The sequence below is a fragment of the Pituophis catenifer genome, unplaced genomic scaffold (genome assembly GCF_029215685.1).
Source record: "Pituophis catenifer annectens isolate HBS135680 unplaced genomic scaffold, rPitCat1.0.hap2 SCAF_3, whole genome shotgun sequence".
NCBI lineage: Eukaryota > Metazoa > Chordata > Lepidosauria > Squamata > Colubridae > Pituophis > Pituophis catenifer.
In genome coordinates this window covers 28,574,403-28,597,105 of record NW_027256883.1, presented here as the reverse complement: position 1 = coordinate 28,597,105, position 22,703 = coordinate 28,574,403, and the positions used below count along the sequence as shown (strand labels likewise).

At 40.7% G+C, this 22,703-nt stretch overlaps 1 protein-coding gene across 1 annotated transcript in view; it reads right to left on the bottom strand.

Moving 5' to 3' along the window:
- Window positions 1–6,438: 6,438 nt before the first annotated feature.
- The window catches only part of CDH17 (cadherin 17), a 47,723-nt gene continuing 31,458 nt past the window's right edge, over window positions 6,439–22,703 (bottom strand). Inside the window, exons 13-17 of the mRNA XM_070942125.1 lie at window positions 22,188–22,318; window positions 21,294–21,518; window positions 15,360–15,476; window positions 15,144–15,257; window positions 6,439–6,545 (exon numbers count right to left, since the gene is read on the bottom strand). Coding sequence (XP_070798226.1) covers window positions 6,439–6,545; window positions 15,144–15,257; window positions 15,360–15,476; window positions 21,294–21,518; window positions 22,188–22,318 — 694 coding nt within the window. The remainder of the gene's footprint in view (window positions 6,546–15,143; window positions 15,258–15,359; window positions 15,477–21,293; window positions 21,519–22,187; window positions 22,319–22,703) is intronic.

Here is a 22,703-nt window from a genome sequence, read left to right as displayed (position 1 = left end):
TTATCCTAAATCTACTCAGGAATAAACTTCATTTAAATTAGTAGTAATAATTTGACAGCAAATGTATTTTTCTGTTTCTTATATTGATGTTCTAGGCATATCTATTCCTGTTTAACACAAGCCTTATTCCCAAGTACATATACACAGAATAGAATAGAATAGAATAGAATAGAATAGAATAGAATAGAATAGAATAGAATAGAATAGAATAGAATAGAATAGAATAGCAGAGTTGGAAGGGACCTTGGAGGTCTTCTAGTCCAACCCCCTGCTTAGGCAGGAAACCCTACACCACTTCAGACAAATGGTTATCCAACATCTTCTTAAAAATTTCCAGTGTTGATGCATTCACAACTTCTGGAGGCAAGCTGTTCCACTGATTAATTGTTCTAACTGTCAGGAAATTTCTCCTTAGTTCTAAGTTGCTTCTCTCCTTAATTAGTTTCTACCCATTACTTCTTTTCCTACCCTCAGGTGCTTTGGAGAATAGCTTGATGCCCTCTTCTTTGTGGCAACCCCTGAGATATTGGAACACTGCTATCATGTCTTCCCTAGTTCTTCTTTTCATTAAACTAGACATACCCAGTTCCTGCAACCGTTCTTTATATGTTTTAGCCTCCAGTTCCCTAATCATCTTTGTTGCTCTTCTCTGCACCCTTTGTAGAGTCTCCACATCTTTTTTACATAGTGGCGACCAAAACTGAATGCAGTATTCCAAGTGTGGCCTTACCAAGGCATTATAAAGTGGTATTAACACTTCACGTGATCTTGATTCTATCCCTCTGTTTATACAGCCTAGAACTGTGTTGGCTTTTTTTGGCAGCTACTGCACACTGCTGGCTCATATTTAAATGGTTGTCCACTAGGACTCCAAGATCCCTCTCACAGTTACTACTATTGAGCAAGGTACCATATATACTATACCCATGCATTTTGTTTTTCTTGCCTAAATGTAGAACCTTGCTTTTTTTACCATTGAATTTCATTTTGTTAGATAGCGCCCAATGTTCAAGTCTGTCAAGATCCTTCTGTATCTTATTGTTGCCTCTATTTTATAGCTTTCAAAGTAAGCCTCAAAAATCTTCTGTGCAGTATTGTCATTTAATTTTCCCTCTCCCTTTCCCTGAAAAATGTTTGTTTCACATCTCTCGTATTCTGTTGCTTCTTCCTTTGACTATTAGAATTCTTTCATAATATTTATATAAGCCTTTTCTGGCATTTCTCAAAAACCATGGAATGCATGGTTTTTGAAGTGAGTTGATAACAACTGTGGGAAAAACAAAGTTATACAACAAATGGTAGGCATTGTCTGTCAGAAAGATTCAGAATAAGAAAAAAACCCTAGTCATTTTATTGGGCTCTCTGAAAATTAATGGCATGATTTAAGAACTTAACAAGAGAAATCTTAAATTATATATCGAAACTTTTATTTAACAATTGGAGTCGCCTGAGGATGTTGTAGTCTAATTGTTCCATACTCTGAAAATAGGTACAATAAGCCTATCAAAAACGTAACACAACTATTTTAGGCTTTGTGGGTGCGCACATGCCCATGTGCGTGCACCAACATTTAGAGAAAAAAAAATACTGCTGCCAAATATAGCTATGAAAATTGGGAGGCTCTGGGGAGTGCAAAATCTGGATCAAACTGATACTGTTGTAGCCCCATTGATTGTACACCTTTTCTGTAGCCCGATTAGAGAACTAAAGTTTTTTGATGCAGAGAAATACATTGCACTCTTGTCCCACCACCATGGTTATTAATAGGCCACGTTTTATGATTAACGTTCTATTAAAAGCACAGATGTGTACTGTTGTTTACTAACCCAAATACAATCCTTTCTCTTTTAGCCATAGCTACCCTGTTTCCCCCAAAATAAGTCATCCCCTGATAATAAGCCTGACAATTGGGCATTTGAGCGCATGGCAATAAGGCCAAGCCCTTATTTCAGGGTTCAAAAATATATAAGACAGGGTCTTATTTTCGGGGAAACACAGTATATAGCAGGGGTGTCAAACACAAGGCTCGCGGGCCAGATCTGGCCTGTGAAGGCACCCTGAAAACAGCAAAGGAATGGCCCACGGTGCTTCTGCCAGCAAAAATGGAGCTCAGAATGAGAAATGTTTCCATTTTTGCATTTGAGCATGCAAGAAGGGACAGGAAAGGAAAAAGGGAAAGAGGAAAGACAAAAAAGAAAAGAGGGGAAGAGAGCAAAGAAGGAAAAATAAGGAAAAAGGGGAAGGAAGAAGAAAGGAGAATGAAGAGGGAAGGAAAAAGAAGAAAAGGAAGGAAGGAAGGAAGGAAGGAAGGAAGGAAGGAAGGAAGGAAGGAAGGAAGGAAGGAAGGAAGGAGATTATAATGAGAGTGAGGGAGGATCTGAAGGAAGTCCTACCTTAGCACTTGGCCACGACAAGTGACATCGAGCTGGTCATGCTGGCCACCCCTCCGAGGTCAAGCACAACTCTAATGCGACCCTCAATGAAATTGAGTTTGACACACTTGCTAGATAGCTTTCTTCAGAGTTCAAATGTGGTCTGTATTTATTGGGCTTTACAATAAACACTACTTAATTACACTTAATCAGGCATACCATGAATTCTAGAGTTAATATTTAAAGTTTGCCGAGGAATGATCCAAATTACATTGGGACTGGTTCAATCTTTCTCTGTTGCCTTTGTGCCTAATAAAAGAAACTCAAAGGCAAAGCTGTCTAAGAAAGAGAGTCATGGAACACATTCCCCAATGATTCCATCAGCAGGTTGGTTAGGCTATAATATTGTCCTTGGCAGAAAATCTGCAGTTAAGCTAAACTTAGAAAATAGCTAAAGTTTTTTTTAAAAAAAGAATAAAAGTAGATCTCATAGGAAATTAAGTCTGCCATCCTATATTAAGGCAGTTGTTCTTACATTACTCCTTTCTTTAAAAGGTTATTAGCCATGCTATGTCAATGATTTTCAGATTCCATTATTCCATGGTAGATATGTTCTACATATGTAGCTTGTTGACGAAAGACCTTTAAAGTAACCTAGCATAGAAAGACTTGATAATCCTCAGAAAAGCATTGCAAATCTGAATCTGAATTATTATTTTTTTACTATTTATCTGTGGGAGGCAACCCTAGTGTGAGTTATCATCTTTTTTGTCTATGTTTTTACTCAATGTGAAACCAATTGACCTGAAAAATATATACTGCCATCACTGATAACATTCATATGATCTCAGAAAAGTATACATGTAGCAGTTTTCATGGGAGTTTTTCCTGACATATTCTGGGATAGTTACATACTTTACAGGAGTACTTTCTAATACTTTCTAGATCTGGCCTCAAAGACAAATGAGAACAATGAGAAGAAAGAAAGAAAGAAAGAGAGAAGATGGAAAATATTTGGACAGAGGTGGGTTTCAGCAGGTTCTGACCAGTTCTGAAGAACCAGTACTGGAATTTTTGAGTACTTTGGAGAACCAGTAAATACCACTCTGACTGGCCCCACCCCCATCTATTCTCTGCTTCCTGAGTCCCAACTGATCGGGAGGAAATGGGGATTTTGCAGTAACTTTCTCCTGGAGTGGGGAGGGAATGGAGATTTTACAGTATCCTTCCCTGCCATGCCCACCAAGCCACACCCACCAAGCCACACCCACAGAACTGGTAGTAAAATTTTTTGAAACCCACCACTGATCTAAGCACCTTTCTTATAGCCATTTAAAGGAAGTTACTTCATTGGTTGTATAGTCCTTTTGATATTCCTTAATAACCAGGGGTGGGTTCTAAATTTTTTTACTACTGGTTTTGTGGGCGTGGCTTATTTTGTGGGTGTGGCTTGGAGGTCATGTGACTAGGTGGGCGTGGCTAGCTGGTCAGAGTCATTTCTGGAAGGTCCTCGCACTTACGACCAGTCCTCGCACTTACGACCCGACTCATTTGTTTGCTTTTAACACTGATCAGCTGTAGGACGGCCCTTTGAAGCCCCGCGGCAAGAGTTTAAACAGTTTTTTTCCCTCTAGTCATCAGCTGGGATTCAGGAGGCAGCAATAGATTGGGGGTGGGACCAAATAAAAGGTAAGAATAACGTGGGGGGTGGAGGGGTGGGAGGGCGGGGGGGAGAATCGGTTCGGTGATGTCATATCATCACCGCTACCGGCTCGGTCGAACCGGACCGAACCGGGAGGAACCCACCACTGTTAATAACCATTAAGGATAAGAGCCTCTAAACTGCAGACCTGAAGAATTATGTCCTAGTCTCTTCTACTTATCAGTTGTGAGAGGCTAAAGTACCCAGAAACAGTCCAGAAACAGTTCGTATTATCAGGAAAAATATGATGCAGTTCTAAGAAATTTCACTTGCAGTTATCCCAAGATTCAGTGCAATATAAACTTACGAGACTTCAAAATAGGCTTATTAATTCCCTTTATTTGAATTTGTGTAAAATTGATAAGGCCATCACTAGAGAGCAAGCAGAACCAAGGGAAAATGAAGTTTATCTTTAAACAGTTACTAAAGGGGTTAAGGAAGAATGACTAATTTCAGTGGCATGTCGTTATAGATTTCTGTTTAATTTCTTGTACTTCTTTTTCGGTAGATGTAGGCTACTTTTATCTTTAAATAGGATGAGACGGCATATCCTTATATGGCACCAAACTGGGAATTATATACAATTTATGCATATTTATTTGGAAGTAAGCCACACTGTGTTCAATAAGGCTTACTTGTAGGGGGAAAAAATGAAAAGCGAAAGACTGTTACTTTTAGTGACAGGTGTCAAACTGTCAAACCATGAGCTGGATGCATCACGCACAGGTCACGCCCACCCCAGGTCCGCGAAGGGAAAAAACATCGCGAAACATCACATGACGGCAACATGACACAGAGAGTTTAACACCCGTGCTTTAGTCATAATGTCTAAAAATCTGTTCCAAGCAATAAAACTAACCAAATTAAACAGGACTGGATTGTAGGGAAAGCAAAGGGAAATAATCAAAGCCATTAAAAAGAGAACGTTAGAATATTTTGGACATGTGATGTAACACCAAGAAAAATACAGCATCCTTCCTTAATCCTCCAGGGAAAGATTGAAGGCAAACGAGGTCCAGGCAGAAGAAGAACATCATGGCTTCAAAACCTAAGGGACTGGTTTGGACAAAACTTAGCAGCACTTTTTCATACGGCTGTTGACAAAAATAGGATTGCCAACATGATCGCCAACGTCCAATGACGGATATAAAGTGCTCCATGGCTTAGGGCCGGGGTATTTACGAGACCGCCTTCTGCCACCAATAGCCTCCCACCGGCCAGTACGCTCCCACAGAGAGGGACTCCACAATGTCGGCTGGTGACCCCCAGGGGGAGAGCCTTCTCTGTGGCAGCACCTGCCCTCTGGAATGACCTACCCCCAGAGATACGCACGATACCAGGCCTCCGGACTTTTCGTCGGGCCCTGAAAACACATCTTTTTCACCTAGCCGGGCTGGCTTGATCCCATCCCTTCAGTTTTAATTTGTAATTGGTTTTAATCCGGGTTGTTTTAAATGGATAGCCAAAATTATTTAATGTTTTTTTAAATTGCTTTTAAATTTTATATGTTATGTTTTACCATGGCTGTTCACCACCCTGAGTCCTGTTGGAGAAGGGCGGTATACAAATTAAATAAATAAATAAATAAATAAATAAATAAATAAATAAATAAATAAATAAATAAATAAATAAATAAATAAATAAATAAATAAATAAATAATATGGCACAAGAAGAAGAAGACTAGGCTTTTCTGTTATTTAATTTAATTTATGGTGGATAGCAGTATCAGGACTAGGATGTGTAACTACCGTATTGATTTTAAGTAATTCTCACTTTGCATTGGAAGTGAAAACCTCTCCCGTCAAGCATGTATTAGTCCTAGGCAGAAGCTGCTCTCCCAATCCTGCTCAGTAACTTGTCCGTAGCTTGTCTCAGAAGTTTCATGAGTTTTACACCCTGGCATCTATTTCACTTGAACTCCATAGCTTCCAAATGATTGGGAAGTTAGGGTTAGGGTTAAAGTCTCTGCTTAAAAACAGGAGGAAAGAAAGATAACAAATGCATTATTTGTGGCAAAGATTTCTAACATTCAGTGATAGGAGACAAAACAGAGGTGAGACCACACAATCAATCTCTCTCTCTCTCTCTCTCTCTCTCTCTCTCTCTCTCTCTCTCTCTCTCTCTCTCTCTCTCTGTGTGTGTGTGTGTGTGTGTGTGTGTGTGTGTGTGTGATGTCTGTTCTTTTATTTTCTTTCTCTATCTTCTTTTCTATTTTTTTTCCTTTTGCACATTTTTTCACTGTATTTTTTAAATGTATTTCTTGTTACCTATGTAAATTGTTTTAATAAAAACATTTTTTAAAAAAAAGGAGAAATCAACAATGACAACAGGAAAAACATGAATGTCCACTTTCATTTAATCCTTTAAGTCAAAGCATTCAGTTCAGAGGGCCTGATGGCAACAGGGGTAATGTTTTGCTCATTCTTCTTTTTACGCTCCATGTGTAAAAACACTAGTCCCAGAATGACACCTAAACAACAAACAAACAAACAGGAAAACAAATGTAAATTTTATTCAACTCAGTTTTTCTCAAACTAGAACCCTCTAGAATGTATCCTGCCTCTTCCCCTGCTAATTCAGTCTATGGTCTGTGCTGGCTGGGAATCATGGTTCTTGTCACCTGAGACATCTAAGAGGCTTTACGCAAAACCATATTTTGCAACCATGTCACAAACAAAATAGTATTTCCACAATGCCTATACTGTATGTGCTTAATTAAAATCTTGTGTTCCATAGAGCTTATTTTCCATTAAGTGTGTCCCAAAATAGCCTTAACAATTGTCAGAACTACACAGATTTCAGGAAGGTACCTTTAATACTAGTCAGGGAATAAATACAAAATCTTGGAAATGGTAGGAGGAGTTTCTCACTCCTGGTTCATTAAGACAGAGTCTGTGAATGATTCAGAGCATTTCTTCCCAAATTTCTTGTAACCTGAGTTGAGTTTCCATTTATGAGATAAGCTGCCCATAGACCTGCCTTCTCTTTCTTGAGTTTTTTCTGTCTAGTCTTCTTCCTTTCTCTTCCTCCAATTTCTCATAACAATGCAATCTTTTTTTTTCAGAAAATAAAATAATTTTATTACCACAATGCATTTCCAATAACAATTAATATTTTGCTTCCCACTTCAAAAAACCTCTCAGTTTGTGATTGTTTCATTGATAGTACTGTACTTACGTAAATAACATGAACATTTAATTCTTTAAACTATATTTTCAATAATATTAATAATGGTAACATTCATATTTGCTTACAGTAATTTCCACCTGTAGAATTTCCACCTGGGAAGGCTAACAAAGGGTTAAGGGAAGAAATCTTGCTTCGCTTTTCTACTGAAGAAGTATGGGTTATTACTTCTGCTTACTAATTATTGTTCTTACACAGGTGAAATCCTTAAGGGAGGGATGTGTATACTTCCCACATACAACTGTAGCTACAAGAAATGGGTTACTCTATAAGATAAGCTTTTAAGAGATGTGTTCAACATATAAAGCATTTTCAAAAGAATTGGGATACATACATTACTGTAAAAATGAATGTTATTGAAACAAAATATAGAAACTATGGCTATACAAACATCTTGATTTACGTAAGAAAAACCCTGACTAGAACAGTAATGCACATATAGACCTACGAAAAAAGAACAAAATAAATATTTGACTGTTACAGGGAGGAGTCATAAAATGAGGGTGTGGCTAACTGATGAGGCCTTATAAGGCCGAAATAGATCTATCTTAGTCTCCCTTAAGTCCTGCAACAGACAGCATAATGCTGCTTAAATGTCTGATAAAGCCTAGAAAATAGTGGTTTGGGATGTCACTTAACTATGGCTATACAAACATCTTGATTTACGTAGGAAAAATCCTGGCTAGAACAGTAATGCACATATAGACCTACGAAAAAAGAACAAAATAAAAATATAAAAAGTAGACGTGTGAAGTAGAGCTGCTTTGCAGAGCAATATTGACTCTGATCACCAGAGTATTTCATTCCAATTCATAACAATGCAATCTTATTAACAATCACTTGGGATTAATCTAAAATGATATCAATGAGTGTTGTATCCTAAGAATCATATATTAAATGTACTATAATTTGGTCTTAAACCAGGGTTTGAATGGGTTCATATGTTGCCTAAGTACATGGTACTTTCCAGACTAAGTTCAGAACCTTTTATATGGTTATTTTCGAAAACATATGAAGTCAACTCTCAATGATCAGTTTAATGGTTCCAAATATAGTGGTGTGTTTCTCTGTTATTAGAAAATTAATTACAACTAGGTAATTTTATTTTATTGTTCTTAATTTAAACATGAACCTAGTTAGGAGGCAACATTTAGATAACAGTCAAACTTGGAAAGCTAAGCAGAGTCAAACCTGATCAGTAAGAAAACTAAACCATAACATCTTCTTCACCAACGTTGCAAGGGCCTGCTGGCCTAAAACTGTCCTCATACAAAAACAATTGTGTTCTACAACTGAGCAATAATCCTTCCATGAAAATCAGCATCTGTCTTTTATTTTTCTACAACCAACACAAGTGTGAAGGCCATTTTGGAGGTCCAAATTAATAGTATCATTTCATCAGTGCAATCGTTTTTTTTTTTAAATTTGATTTATATGCCGCCCTCCTCCGGAGACTCAGGACAGCTTACAATGCGTTAAGCAATAGCCTTCATTCTTTTGTATATTTTTATACAAAGTCAGCTTATTGCCCCCACAAACTGGGTCCTCAATTTACCTACCTTAGAAAGGATGGAAGGCTGAGTCAACCTTGAGCCTTGGCGAGATTCAAACCTGCAGTAATTGCAGGCAGCTGTTCTTAATAACAGGGTGATTTAGACCACTGTACTACCAAGGCAGGTAGTACTCCCATGAATGGCAGTCTACCCTAATAATTATCTAGAAAAGTTATTGCCAAACTCCGCCCAGGAGTCCAGATCTTACGCAGACCTGATGATAATGACTAAAGGACAATGTCATGCAAACATCCACCACGACAGATGTACTATAGTGTTGTGCCAGATTTACCCAGAGCGGCTGGTGCACCATAGATAAGATAGGAAATAGAAATTGCCAGAAATAGCTAAAGATGTTCTTTTGAGTATTTCCCTGAAGACATTGCATGTTCTCGGATGACTTGGGATCTTGGGTGCTTTTCCTGGTGACCTCCCATGACTCTGAATCAGGGGTGGGTTCTACTTACCTTTACTATCAGTTCGCAATGTGAGCACGCGCGCGGAAGCTTCTGCGCATGCACAGATTACCCATGATGATGTTGGGGCGGGTGGGCGGAGCCTCCCGCTGGTTTTACTGTTGGTTCTATAGAACCAGACTGAACCGGGAGCAACCCACCATTGCTCTGAATCCCTGACTCAGCAAGTACCTGAGGCAACAGGAGCCATCTGCACATATACTGTGTCATCAGGGCCCAGGTCAACAATACTAGGCTTGTGTTCTGGAACTGCAGTTATTTTATCTGCATTTCTTGATGCAGTCAGCTTGTTGGCCAAGAGCCAAACTGTGGTTCATTTACCCAGCGCCATTCAATAACACAGGGTTGAGGAAAATGGAAATATATCTCTTTATTTCTGATCAAAAATAAGGGTCTCTCTGTTAGCAAAGAGCTGGGGGGAGCACTGAGGAGGACTGGCATTTTATTTTTATACCTCAGGGTATAGGAAATTCGAAACAGAAATAAAATGGTTGGTTACAGATTTCTTATCAATACAGTATGTGTGTAAGTGATGTTGTTCATCATGGTAAGTACATGTGGACATTGTGCTGTTCAGGTATTCATAGCATGACCTATACCAGGGGTCAGCAACCTGCGGCTCTGGAGCCGTGTGGGGCTCTTTCACCCCTCTGCTGCGGCTCCCTGCCACTCAAAATATGCGTCACAGCCGTCAATGTGTGACACTCTCCGGCACACAATTTATTGAGCTTTTCAACCCCTGGTAGGCCAACCCAGGGGTGAAATCTAATCTTTTTTGCCACCGCTTCTGTGGGCGTGGCTTGGGGGGGCCTGGTGGTGGTCATGTGACTGGGGGGCGTGGCCATTTTTTTTTTACTTTTTAAAGCATTTTTAGTAAAAAATGCTTTAAAAATAAAAAAAAAGTTTCCGATGATCAGCACCTGACCAGCCTGACCCCCCTCGCCAAGCCAGATCCAATGCCTCCTAGCCCCAAAGATTGCAAGCCTTTCTACCTCGGCTACCCAGTCTGGGAGATGATGGGGGGGGGAAGAGAGAAACAAATTGCTCGGCTGCTCCCCCTTTTCACTCACCCTGAGCTTCTTGTTGCGGATTTTCACGCCTTGCTTCACACGCTCGGGATTGTCACCCTCATCTTCTTCTTCCTCCTCCTCTCCAAGTGGAAAAGTGCCAGGAGCGCAAAAAGAAGCGCTTGCTTGCTCCTGCCGTTTTTCCATTTGTAAGGAAGCTTTCGTACCTTGTGAAGCAAGTCTGGCTTCCTGTGCTAAAAATCTCACCAGTACCGCTGTGCGCGTGGCTTGTGTGTGTGTGTGGATGTCGGCCATGGGCTGCTGCAAAGACCAGAAGCAAACACACACACACACACACACACACACACACACACACACACAGAGGCTTTAAAAGACCTTTGGATGAAGGCAGGGTTAGATTGGAGGGGTCATTTGCCTCCCCCTCCCTGCCTCCACATTGACATTCAGTGCAACACACACACACACACACACACAGAGAGAGAGAGAGAGAGAGAGAGAGAGAGAGAGAGAGGGAGGGAGGGAGAGAGAGAGAGAGAGGCTTTAAAAGACCTTTTGAATGATTGAGGCTCCTTCAGGTTGGCCTCCAAAGAAAAGAGGAATGAAGGTGGGGGTGGATTGAAGGGGTGAATTCGCCAACTCTGGTTCAGCCGGCTGGGGATGGGACAGCAGGCACAGGCTGCTGCGAAAGACCAGGAGCAAAAAGACACACACACACACACACTCTGTGTGCACAGCAGTACTGGTAAGGTTTTTAGTGAGCAGAGCAGGAAGCCAGACTTGCCTTCACGAAAGCTTCCTTACAAATGGAAAAACGGCAGGAGCAAGCAAGCGCTTCTTTTTGCGCTCCTGGTATTTTTCCACTTGGAGAGGAGGAGGAAGAAGAAGATGAGGGCGACAATCCCAGGCATGTGAAGCAAGGCATGAAAATCCACAGCAGAAAGCTCAGGGTGAGAGAAAAGGGGGAGCAGCTAAGTGCTTTGTTTCTCCGGAAGAAAAAAATGCTTAAAAAGTAAAAAAAAAAAAAAAGTTCCTACGATCACGCGTCGCTCAGCTGATCGTCGGAACTTTTTTTTTAACTTTTTAAGCATTTTTTTACTACCTGTTCTCTGGAAGTAAAAGCAGGAAGTAATGACGACTGGGCGGGTGTGCGGAGCCTCGGGTTGCCATTGCTACTGGTTCTCCGAACCACCGGCCGTCATCGCTACCTACTCGCCTGAGCCGGGAGCATTTCACCCCTGGGCCAACCATGGATAAATCCAAGAAAAGAAAAGTTTCAGAAGAAAACAGAACATTTAATTCAACTACATATGCTAGTTTTGTGGCCACTCAAGAAATAGTCAGACACGGGAAGGGTTTTGTGGCTCCCGGTGTTTTCTTTTCTGTGGGAAACAGGTCCAAATGGTTCTTTGAATGTTTAAGGTTGCAGACCCCGACCTATGCCATTTAGACCCCTGCTTGCCATATAGACCCCTGCTTGCCATATAGACCCCTGCTTGCCATATAGACCCCTGCTTGCCATATAGACCCCTGCTTGCCATATAGACCCCTGCTTGCTTGTTGCATCTTGCAACACAAGATGTAACAAGCTTCTAGGTACTGTTCTAACCATATCCTCTGCATCTAGCTATGGTTTATCTTCAGGGTCTGCTTTCAGCCTTCCTTGTCAAGTGTGCAAATCTTGTTCTGACCTAACTAAGCTGCCCGCAGCTTCCTGTTCTGAGTTTCTATGCAGATAAGACAAAACCAGACTGAAAGGAATTGAAAAGAATATGTTCCTTTTTCCAATGAAGTGCTTTCAAGGTTGGGGTCTCAGGCCTTCAAGCTTAAAATCTGGAACACTTTGCTTTTCCTTACTTCTTGTAACTCTTGGTGGTTTCAAGAGTTCCTGGCCAAAAAATACAATAAAATGAGTCTATGGTCGCTCTTGATTTCAAACATGGAACTGGGGACTGGATCTACCACTCAGGCAAATATTAAACTCAGCCTGTTTTATGTAATTCCTGAATTATAAATATTTTTCCTCCAAAAATCCAGATCTTGGCTAACTCAATCTATTTTCACAAGTTCTATCTTTATAAAAACAAATCTATAGTCTAAATATTATTATTTTTTATTTATATATTGAAAGGGCAAATTCTTTAATAGTGCTATCAGTCATCCTGGCTCCTTTAAGTGTTTTCAAATTCCTCAAGACTCCTCATTTCATCTCCAGGAAAGGGATGCAGTACAGTGTATTCTAGTATTATCAAACTGTCTTCTTCAAGCTAAACCCAATAACTATTATCCAACTGTAGAAAGTTGGCACTTGGAGAATAAATTAATAGAGTCAAGATGACTCTACATTTAGACATCTACTAGATATAAGCAACATGTTAGAATACAGAATAACAGAGTTGGAAAGACTGGAGGTTTTATAATCTAATCCTTATTCTGGACAAATGGCTGTCCAATCTCTTCTTATCACCTAACTAGAGTTTATATCAGGGGTGAAATCTAAAATTTGTTATTACCGGTTCTGTGGGCGTGGCTTGGCGGAGGGGTTATGTGGCCAACTTTTTTTTTTTTTTACTTTTAAAAGCATTTTTTCTACAACTTTAAGAGGTTGCAGAAAAAAATACTTTTAGAAGCCTCTGACGATCAGGCAACTCAACTAGGATCGCCAGAGGCTTTTAAAGGCAATTTTTTCCCCTACAACCTCTTTGGCCAAAGAGGTTGTGGCAAAAATGCTTTTAAAAGTAAAAAAAACCAGCCTCTGATGATCGCACGGCTCAGCTGGGCATGGGGGGAGGGGTCACAGGGATTTTTGCTACCGGTTCTCTGAACCACCAACCACCATCGCTACCGGTCGGGCGATCCAGTCCGAGCCAGGAGCATTTCACCCCTGGTTTATATGTTGTCCACAAAATGCTGTACTCTTTTGCAAGCGTTGTATTGCAGTAATATCAGTTTTTCTACTAGAAAAGAATACAGGTAGTCCTCAACTTACAAGAGTTCATTTAGTGACCGTTCAAAGTTACAACATCACTGAAAAAAGTGATGTATGACAGTTTTTCACAGTTATCTTGATGATCATGTGATCAAAATTCAGATGCTTGGCAACTTGTTCAAATTTATTCGTTCGTTGCTGTGTCCCAGGAACATGTAATCCCCTCTTGCGACTTTCTGACAAGCAAAGGCAATGGAGAAGCCAGATTCACTTAACAACCGGGTTACTATTTTATCAATAGTATTTTTCAATAATATTTTATCAACTTCAGTTAAGAACTGAGGCAAAAAAGGTCATAAAATGGGGGAAAATTCACTTAGCTAATGTTTCACTTAACAACATAAATTTTGGGCTCAATTGTGGTCCTACGTTAAGGACTACCTGTATATATATATGAAAAAGTGGAGTTCTTGTGCTCTCTGAGTCTGGTTCAGTGATGGGATTCAGCCAGATCGGGAGAACAGGTAGCAGCGACTGTGGGAGGCTCTGCCCACCTGCCCGGACATAATGTGCGAACACCTTTGCTTGCACATTCACATTTGCGAACTGGTAGGAAAGGCAAGTGAATCCCACCACTGGTCTGGTTGTTTGTTTGCAGATGTTTCACTACTAACTAGGTCAGGGGTGGGCAACTATGGCCCTTTTAGGACTTTAGGACTTGTGGATTTCAACTCCCAGAATTCCTGAGCCAGCCATGTTAGCTCAGGAATTCTGGGAATTGAAGTCCACAAGTCATAAAAGGGCCATAGTTGCCCACCTCTGAACTAGGTAACATCATCCGTGTTTATGAGTAATGAAACATCTGCTAGCAAACAACCAAGCTCAGAGAGCACCAAGAATTCCATATCAGTTTTTGCCACTTTGCCAGTTATTGCTTTCTTATTCCTCCAGCAATTATCATTGCTATTCCATGAAATAAAACAATGGGTGGAAGCTCTAGTGTAGCTTCCAGTAATCAGACCTACTAACAACCATATGATTAAAACATATAAAGAATGGTTGCTGTAATTGGATATGTGATGTATGTCTAGTTTGATGAAAAGAGGTGACATGATAGCAGTGTTCCAATATCTCAGGGCTGCCACAAAGAAGAGGGAGTCAAGCTATTCTCCAAAGCACCTGAGGGCAGGACAAGAAGCAATGGGTGGAAACTAATCAAGGAAAGAAGCAACCTAGAACTAAGGAGAAATTTCCTAATGGTTAGAACAATTAATCAGTGGAGCAACTTGCCTCCAGAAGTTGTTATTCTATTTTATTCTATTCTGTACAAACCCCATGGACATTAACTCAATTCTTGATAGGTATATCAATTAATAATATAGGGTAGTGAATGCTAACTTTTTTGCTGTTGTGTGCCAAAAGTGGCGGGAGTGCGGGGGGGTCACACACACACGTGCCCACACCTATAATTCAATATGCCCTGCCCCCCATGTGCGACCTCCCCACACTCCCACACCGCGATGGCACGGTGGGCCAGGTAGGTCTGTTTTTTGCCCTCCCAGGCTCCAGAGTCTTTTCTGTAGCATGGGGGGCAAAAATGGCCTTCTTCACCCCCCCAAAGGCCTTTCAGAGGTCAGAAACAGCCCGTTTCCCGACTTCCGGTGGGCCTGGAAGGCCCGAAAATCAGGTGGCCAGAGTGCACATGTGCACTGGAGCTAAGCTAGGGCAACGCTCGCATGCCCACAGATATGGCTCCATGTGCCACCTGTGGCACGCATGCCATAGGTTCGCCACCACGGATATAGGGTTTCCTGCATGGGCATGGAGTTGGACTAGAAGACCTCCAAGGTCCCTTCCAACTCTCTTATTCTGTATTATGTATTTAAAACACACACTTACCAATAACTAGCAGAACACCAACCAGTATGCCAATTGTTGCTCCTACTGTTGGAAATGGATTTGGATTGTTGATTTCCATAAAGCACCTGTCATTGACACACCTGCACACGTTCACTATAATAAAAACATACATCCATTATGCAAGATGAACTCTAGCATGTGCCATAATAAAAATACAATTTTGAAAACACAATAAGTGACATTTTCGCTGTATACCTTCCAGATTGACAACAGCTTCCATTGGTGGCCTTCCATTGTCACTAATTTTCAGTGGCAAATCATAGACCTTTTCTTCAAGTTCCAAGTTCTTTGGGGTAATGGAAGCATGATTGTCTGGCGAAACAAATAGGATGATGATATTGTGATTATTAAAATGATCATAATACTTAACAAAAGTTAAATAATTTAATTTAAATAATTAAAGCATTAAAACAGTGTTTCTCAACCTTGGTAGCTTGAAGATGGGTGGACTTCAACTCCCAGAATCCCCCAGGATTCTGGGAGTTGAAGTCCACCCATCTTCAAGCTTCCAAGGTTGAGAAACACTGCATTAAAAGACCTTCACTTTCTAACCACATCCAAACAAATATCAAATCTTCACTTGCTCACTGATTACAACATGGCTGAATTCAGCATTCATTTAGTTATTTAATTTTTATATATAAAGATTGGTAGCCTATTGGAAGTCTGTTAATCTTCCAATGCATATTTTTCACCCACGTAAGTTTACAACATTTAAATTTAGTACAAATGTTAAGCGTTGAAGAGAAAAGATAGAAAAAGAAATACAATATCAAAACATTTACAAAAACAATGACAAAATATTTAATAATATTTAATAAATGTTATCAAACTACTGGAAGCAGGACGTAGTAACTTCTAACACTGATGTTGCCTATGGAGAGAATACCTTCCCCAAAAAACACTCAAAGGCTGTAACCAGTAGATGCAGTACCAATAGAGAGAATGTTAACCAGGCTTCCAAAGGTAGTTCCAGAGTTTAATAGCAGCCAATGAAAAGAACTTGTCTTTTCTCTTGTCTCAATTAAATATGCATCTGCCAGGTTGAGACAAGAGATGAGAGTATCTGTCAAATCTTAGGAAACAGGCAGGGCAAGTAAAAAATCTCTCATCTCTCATCTCTCTCTCTCTCTCTCTCTCTCTCTCTCTCTCTCTCTCTCTCTCTCTCTATATATATATATATATATATATATATATATATATATATATATGTAGGTCTTTGGTTATTCGGGTCTTCTCCCACCTTAAGGTCCAACACCTTAAAGCCACAGGACATGATATTGACTTTAAAAAGACCAGAACTATCGCCAAAACTGAACACTTTAACAACAGAATAATTAGAGAAGCCATCGAGATAGAAAAACGCCCACACAGCATGAACAAACGAGACGATACCTCCCGCCTACCAGCCATTTGGAAACCCGCCCTTATTGACAAACGAGTCCCTACACGACGAATGACACCAGACCCACACTCACGAGAGCTACACAGGATGTCACCACCACACATCCACGCAGAAAGCAGACTCAAACCCACACTGATAATGAGCCACGACCAAGGACCAGAAGCCAGACCGCAGCTGCATCATTAGCCACTTTAAACCCCTCCAATCCATACATGAAGCAGACTAACACCCACCATGAAGAGCTCGCACGGCCACAAACACGAAGCCAAACAACAACAACGCAGCTCACCAGCTCAAATCCCCCTGCAACTCAGACTAAGCTGAGCACAACCAAGCCCCCACCCAAACAGAACACACCCCCAGCCAATCAGAGCACAACCAACCCCCCATCCAATCAGAGCACAGCCAAGTTCCCACCCAATCAACTCACACCCCCACTAGCAGTTAAAAGGAAGAGACAGCTGCGATCTCACATTGCTCCTGGAAGCACGAAGCCGAGAACACCAGCCTGAAGATGACGAATGAGACTTCGTCGAAACGTCGCCAAGACACTTCCAATTTTATGTGGGAGAAGACCCGAATAACCAAAGACCTACATACAAACACCCGCGAAAACCTGAGAAAACATATATATATATATATATATATATATATATATATATATATATATATATATATATATATATATATATATATATATTTCTATCTATCTCTATCTACAGTATCTCTATCTCTCTATCTCTCTATCTCTATCTCTATCCATCTATCTATCTTTATCTCTCTCTCTCTCTCTCTCTCTCTCTATCTCTCTATATCTATCTCTCTATCTCTATCTCTCTATCTCTATCTATTTATCTCTATCTATCTATCTGTCTATCATCTATCTATCTATCTATATCACCTATTTATCATCTATCTATCTATCTCTAGCTCTAGCTCTATCTATCTCTCTATATCTATCTCTCTATCTCTATCTATCTCTATCTATCTGTCTGTCTATCTATCTTCTATCATCTATCTATCTATCTATCTATCTATCTATCTATCTATCTATCTATATCACCTATCTATCTATATCACCTATCTATCTATCTATCTATCTATCTATCTATCTATCTATCTATATCACCTATTTATCATCTATCTATCTATCTCTAGCTCTAGCTCTATCTATCTCTCTATATCTATCTCTCTATCTCTATCTATCTCTATCTATCTGTCTGTCTGTCTATCTTCTATCATCTATCTATCTATCTATCTATCTATCTATCTATCTATCTATCTATCTATCTATCTATCTCACCTATCTATCTATCTATCTATCTATCTATCTATCTATCTATCTATCATCTATCTATCTATATCTATCATTTATCTTTATTTGTTTGTTTGTTTGTTTGTCACCCATCGGGGTGTGACTTGGGGCAGTTTGGAATATTAAAAAGATAAAATTTTATAAAATTTATGCACAATAGGAACTAAATAATAAAAAACATGGAGAGGGAGTGAGAAGGTGTGAATAGGATGAGCAGGGGGGAAGGTGGCATCTGTTGTTAGTCTGTCATTGCGAAGACGCTGGAGCCCCAAGCCAGCTGCAGGGCCAGGTCTTTAGGCTCTTGTGGAAGGTCAAGAGAGTTGAAGCCGACTTCATTCCAGGGGGCAGGAGCAATGGCAGAAAAGGTTTTCCTCCTGGACCGCGCCCACCGGAATATTCTGGCTGATGGGACCCACAACATGCCTCCTCTGCCGGGATGAGTGGGTTGGGCCAATCACAGTGGGATCAGACAATCCCACCAATAGCCTGGACCTATGACATGAAGGACTTTAAAGGTGATTACCGACACCTTGAACTGCATGTGGAAGCAAATCAGCAGCCAGTGCAGCTCACAGAGCAATGGTGTTACATGGCCCGACCTTGCAACTTCAAGAACTCCTGAATGTCTAACTAATCCCTGCTAGCATGTCACACCAAACAAAACAGAATTTAACTATCTATCTTGCCCAACCCCCATCTAGACTACCCTAAATAGCAGCACTCGATAGCAGCACTGAGGTCAGGCTTGAAGTAGAACTACTTCAGTCCTAGCCCCACTGCTGCCACTCAAAAAGACTACCTCACATCGTTCCCCAAGCACGCAAGCCTTGAGGAATGGCACAATTGCCTTGCAACCCAGTGCTCCTCAGGGTTTGCCATGTGCCACTAACCTTAATGTGGTAGTCTTTTTTCTGTTGACAGGCCCCTACTCAAGGCTGCTCCAGATGTCCCAAGGCCCTAGTTCCTTAAGATACAATGGACAATTCTGTTCTGTGGCCTATGCAGCCTCCAAAAACTATGCAAAAGCATGCCCAATTTTTTCACAATACTTGGAGGTTCTGGGGACCACGTGAAAGGACGCCCCATGTTTGTGTGACCCAGTGGTATGTTGCTACCGGTTCGCCCCGGTTTGGGCCAACTGGTAGCTGCGGTGGCAGGAGGTTCTGCCCACCCGCTCAGATGTCATCAAAAATACTCTGTGCATGCACAGAAGAGTCACACGCTCGCAAAGCAAGTACGCATGCCCGTGTACTCCCAATAGCAGACTGATAGCGCCAGGATTTGAAACCCACTACTGGTGTGGCCCCTGAGGCCTTGAAAATCATATGCAAATGGGTTGTGCTTTTGAGAAGAGTTGTCGGGTATTGGTGAACACTGGAATGTCACCCAAAATGTCCTGGCATGTCATCTTTGGCACGGTGTCACAGGTTCACCATCCCTGGCATGGAAGGATGTGATTTCTGAGTTATTCTCTAAGGTTTAAAATGTTATCAGCAGTAGCTTGAATTGTGCCTCAACACAAGACTTAACCAATGCAGCCTCTGAAGAACTGTGCAACATCGTTATGCCGATGAACAACCACTATCATTCATGTAGATGCACTTTGCCACAACTAGAGTATCTGAAGGCTCTTCAAAGGTAGCCCCAAGCAGAGTCAGTAGCAATAATTAAACCTGGATGGAGGTAGTCCTTGACTTACCACCACAACTAAGTCCAAAAATTTCTGTTGCTAAGTGAGACAGTTGAGTTTTGCCTCAATTTACAACCTTTCTTGCCACATTAGTTAAGTGAATTACTGCTGGCTTCCCCATTGACTTTGCTTGTCAGAAGGTCACAAAAGGGAATCACATCATCCCAGGATACTGCAACCATCATAAATACATGCCAGTTGCCAAGTATCCAAATTTTGATCACATGAACATGGGGAAGCTGCAACGGTTGATGTTGTAAGGTTGAATAGTCACTAAATGAACTGTTGTAAGTGTAGGACTACCTGTATAACAGAAGTACCCTGTTTTCCCCAAAATAAGACCCTGTCTTATATTTTTTTTTGAACCCTGAAATAAGTGGTAGGTGAAATGAGGACCCAGTTTGTGGGGGCAATAAGCTGACTTTGTATAAAATATACAAAAGAATGAAGGCTATTGCTTAACGCATTGTAAGCCGCCCTGAGTCTCCGGAGAAGGGCGGCATATAAATCAAATAAAAAAATAAAAAATAAAAAAATAAAAAAAGTGCTTGGGTTTATTGCCATGTGATAATAAGCCCAATTATTATGTGATAATAAGCCCAGAAGTTCTGCCACTGGTAGCCTCTCACCGGCCAGTACGCTCCCACAGAGAGGGGCTCCTCAGGGTGCCGTCGGTCAAACAGTGTCGACTGGCGGCTCCCAGGGGGAGAGCCTTCTCTGTGAGGGCACCTGCCCTTTGAAACGAGCTCCCCCTGGAGATACGGAGGATCCCGGATTTACGCACTTTCCGCCGTGCCCTCAAAACTTTTTTATTTTAACAAGCTGGGCTGGCCTAACTCTTTTTTAACTGTTCAATTTTAATTTGCTTTTTAAAAAGGGGTTTTAAAATTAGTATGGGCCAAATTTGTTTAATATGTTTTAAATTGTTTTTTAAATTTTATATTGTATGTGTTTTATCTTTGGCTGTTCATTGCCCTGAGTCCTTCGGGAGAAGGGCAGTATATAAATCCAAAATAAAATTTATTATCAGGGGATGTCTTATTTTGGGGAAAACAGGGTAGGTAGTCACCATGGGCAGCTCAGATCTTATCAGAAATGGGCCCAATTTAAGTGGGGAAAAGATTTTTTGGCTTTAGCAGTAATCTCAGTTTTCAGATACAAAGCACAAATTCTTAACCTGATTCCTTAAGAGGACTATCCTAAAACAGTAAGAGATGCACTCACATATCTAATAACCATAAGAAATAAATGTGTTTGTTCAACAGAAGAAAGTAAAAAGTAATTCAAATGTATCCTAAGACAAAGGAGATAAGAAATTCTAAATGAAGATTGTCTCCAGCTTAAAAGGGCCGTGGTGGCACAGTGGTTAAAATGCAGTATTGCAGGTTAATTCTGCTGACTGCCAGGGGTTTCATTCTCACCGGCTCAAGATTGACTCAGCCTTCCATCCTTTCGAGGTCGGTAAAACGAGGACCCAGATTGTTGGGAGCAATATGCTGACTCTGTAAATCCCCTAGAAAGGGTTGTAAAGGACTGTGAAGCAGTATATAAGTCTAGGTGCTATTAGTGTTATTTGTTTGTTTGTCAAACATTACAACATAGGTATAGGTATAAACATAAACATAAGCTAGGAAGTAAGTACAGATAAATGGGGATAATAAGAAGGAACAGCAGGCACACAGGTATGCTCATGCACGCCATAATCACAAACATACTTACCATCCACTTTAGAAATGATCCAGTTGTCCTCATACACTCCACCAACGAGGGAATATGTGAATTTTGGAGTTTCTGAATCTCGATCAGCAATTTCAAATTTTGCACTCTTGTCTCTTTGAAGTGGGTGGCACAAGAACACAGTCTCGTTTACTAAATGCGGAGGATTATCATTGACATCTGTGAGATGCAGTATCAGATGTACAACACTGCTTTTAGATGGTCTTCCTGTACATTTCAATAGAGCAAGTGGATATTTTAAAACTTGTTTTGAGAAATGTATAGCTGGTTGGTAATGCTTGTAGACATTACAAAAAAAGAACAGAGCTAAGGGGCAGATTTCAAAATTTAGAAATTGTTTTGTAGGCTGAAGGTACAGTAGTTGCTATGATCTTTACAGAAAAACACTTCTCTCTATCATTCTGACACTGGAAATAATGAATAACCAATTTCTAGTTCATAATGGAGAAGAGGAGATCTGGTTTTATCTACAACCCCATTACTGCCAACTTGTCTTATTAAAGCTGTGAGTTACCCCATTTCAAGTTTATAAGTTGCTAAAATACCTATCGAGACAAGACCAAGATTGGTGCTACCACCTTCATCTCTTGGCATCAAAGACATCCCAATGCCCTGGTAAAGACTCCTAGTAGCGCGCACATCTGCTGTGGACTGACTTTCCAGGCAGTGCAAGCTGCCATGTTAAATATATATGTAATCCTAAAATACATACTGTAACATTGATATGAACATAGATAATTTTAAATAGCTTGCTACTCCCAGCCACTGTCACTATATATGGAGAAAGTCAAATGTAGAACCTGTTAGGAGGCACTTTGTCCAAGGCCCTTTCAAACAGCCAAGGTATCCTTGGAGGATAAAGTTTTGCTTTCTTACTTTGTTCAGTTGCAACAATTTCTACTATGTAGGTGTGGTTAAGTTCACGATCCAGTGGGGCAGCTGTATATATATGTCCATTGACAGGATCAATCTTCAGCCAATTCCTGTTATTTTTCTTCAGCAAGTACCTTGCAACCAGGAAAGTAAGACATAAGAAACAAACTTAGCCAACAAGCATTGTTTTCAACAGTAGCATGCATCAATATGTGCATTTTCTTTCCATCGCTTTTAGAAACCTAGCCCTGTTCATTGCCCATAAGAACAGATGAGCCATTTTTATCTGGCAAATGGTTTATCTATTTAAGCTCTCTCCTCTCCTCTCCTCTCCTCTCCTCTCCTCTCCTCTCCTCTCCTCTCTTATTGCCTCCTCTCCTTCTTTCCTTTCCTTTCCTTTCCTTTCCTCTCCTCTCCTCTCCTCTCCTCTCCTCTCCTCTCCTCTCTTATTGCCTCCTCGCCTTTCCTCTCCTCTCCTTTCCTTTCCTTTCCCCTCCTTCCCTCTCCTTTCCTCTCCTC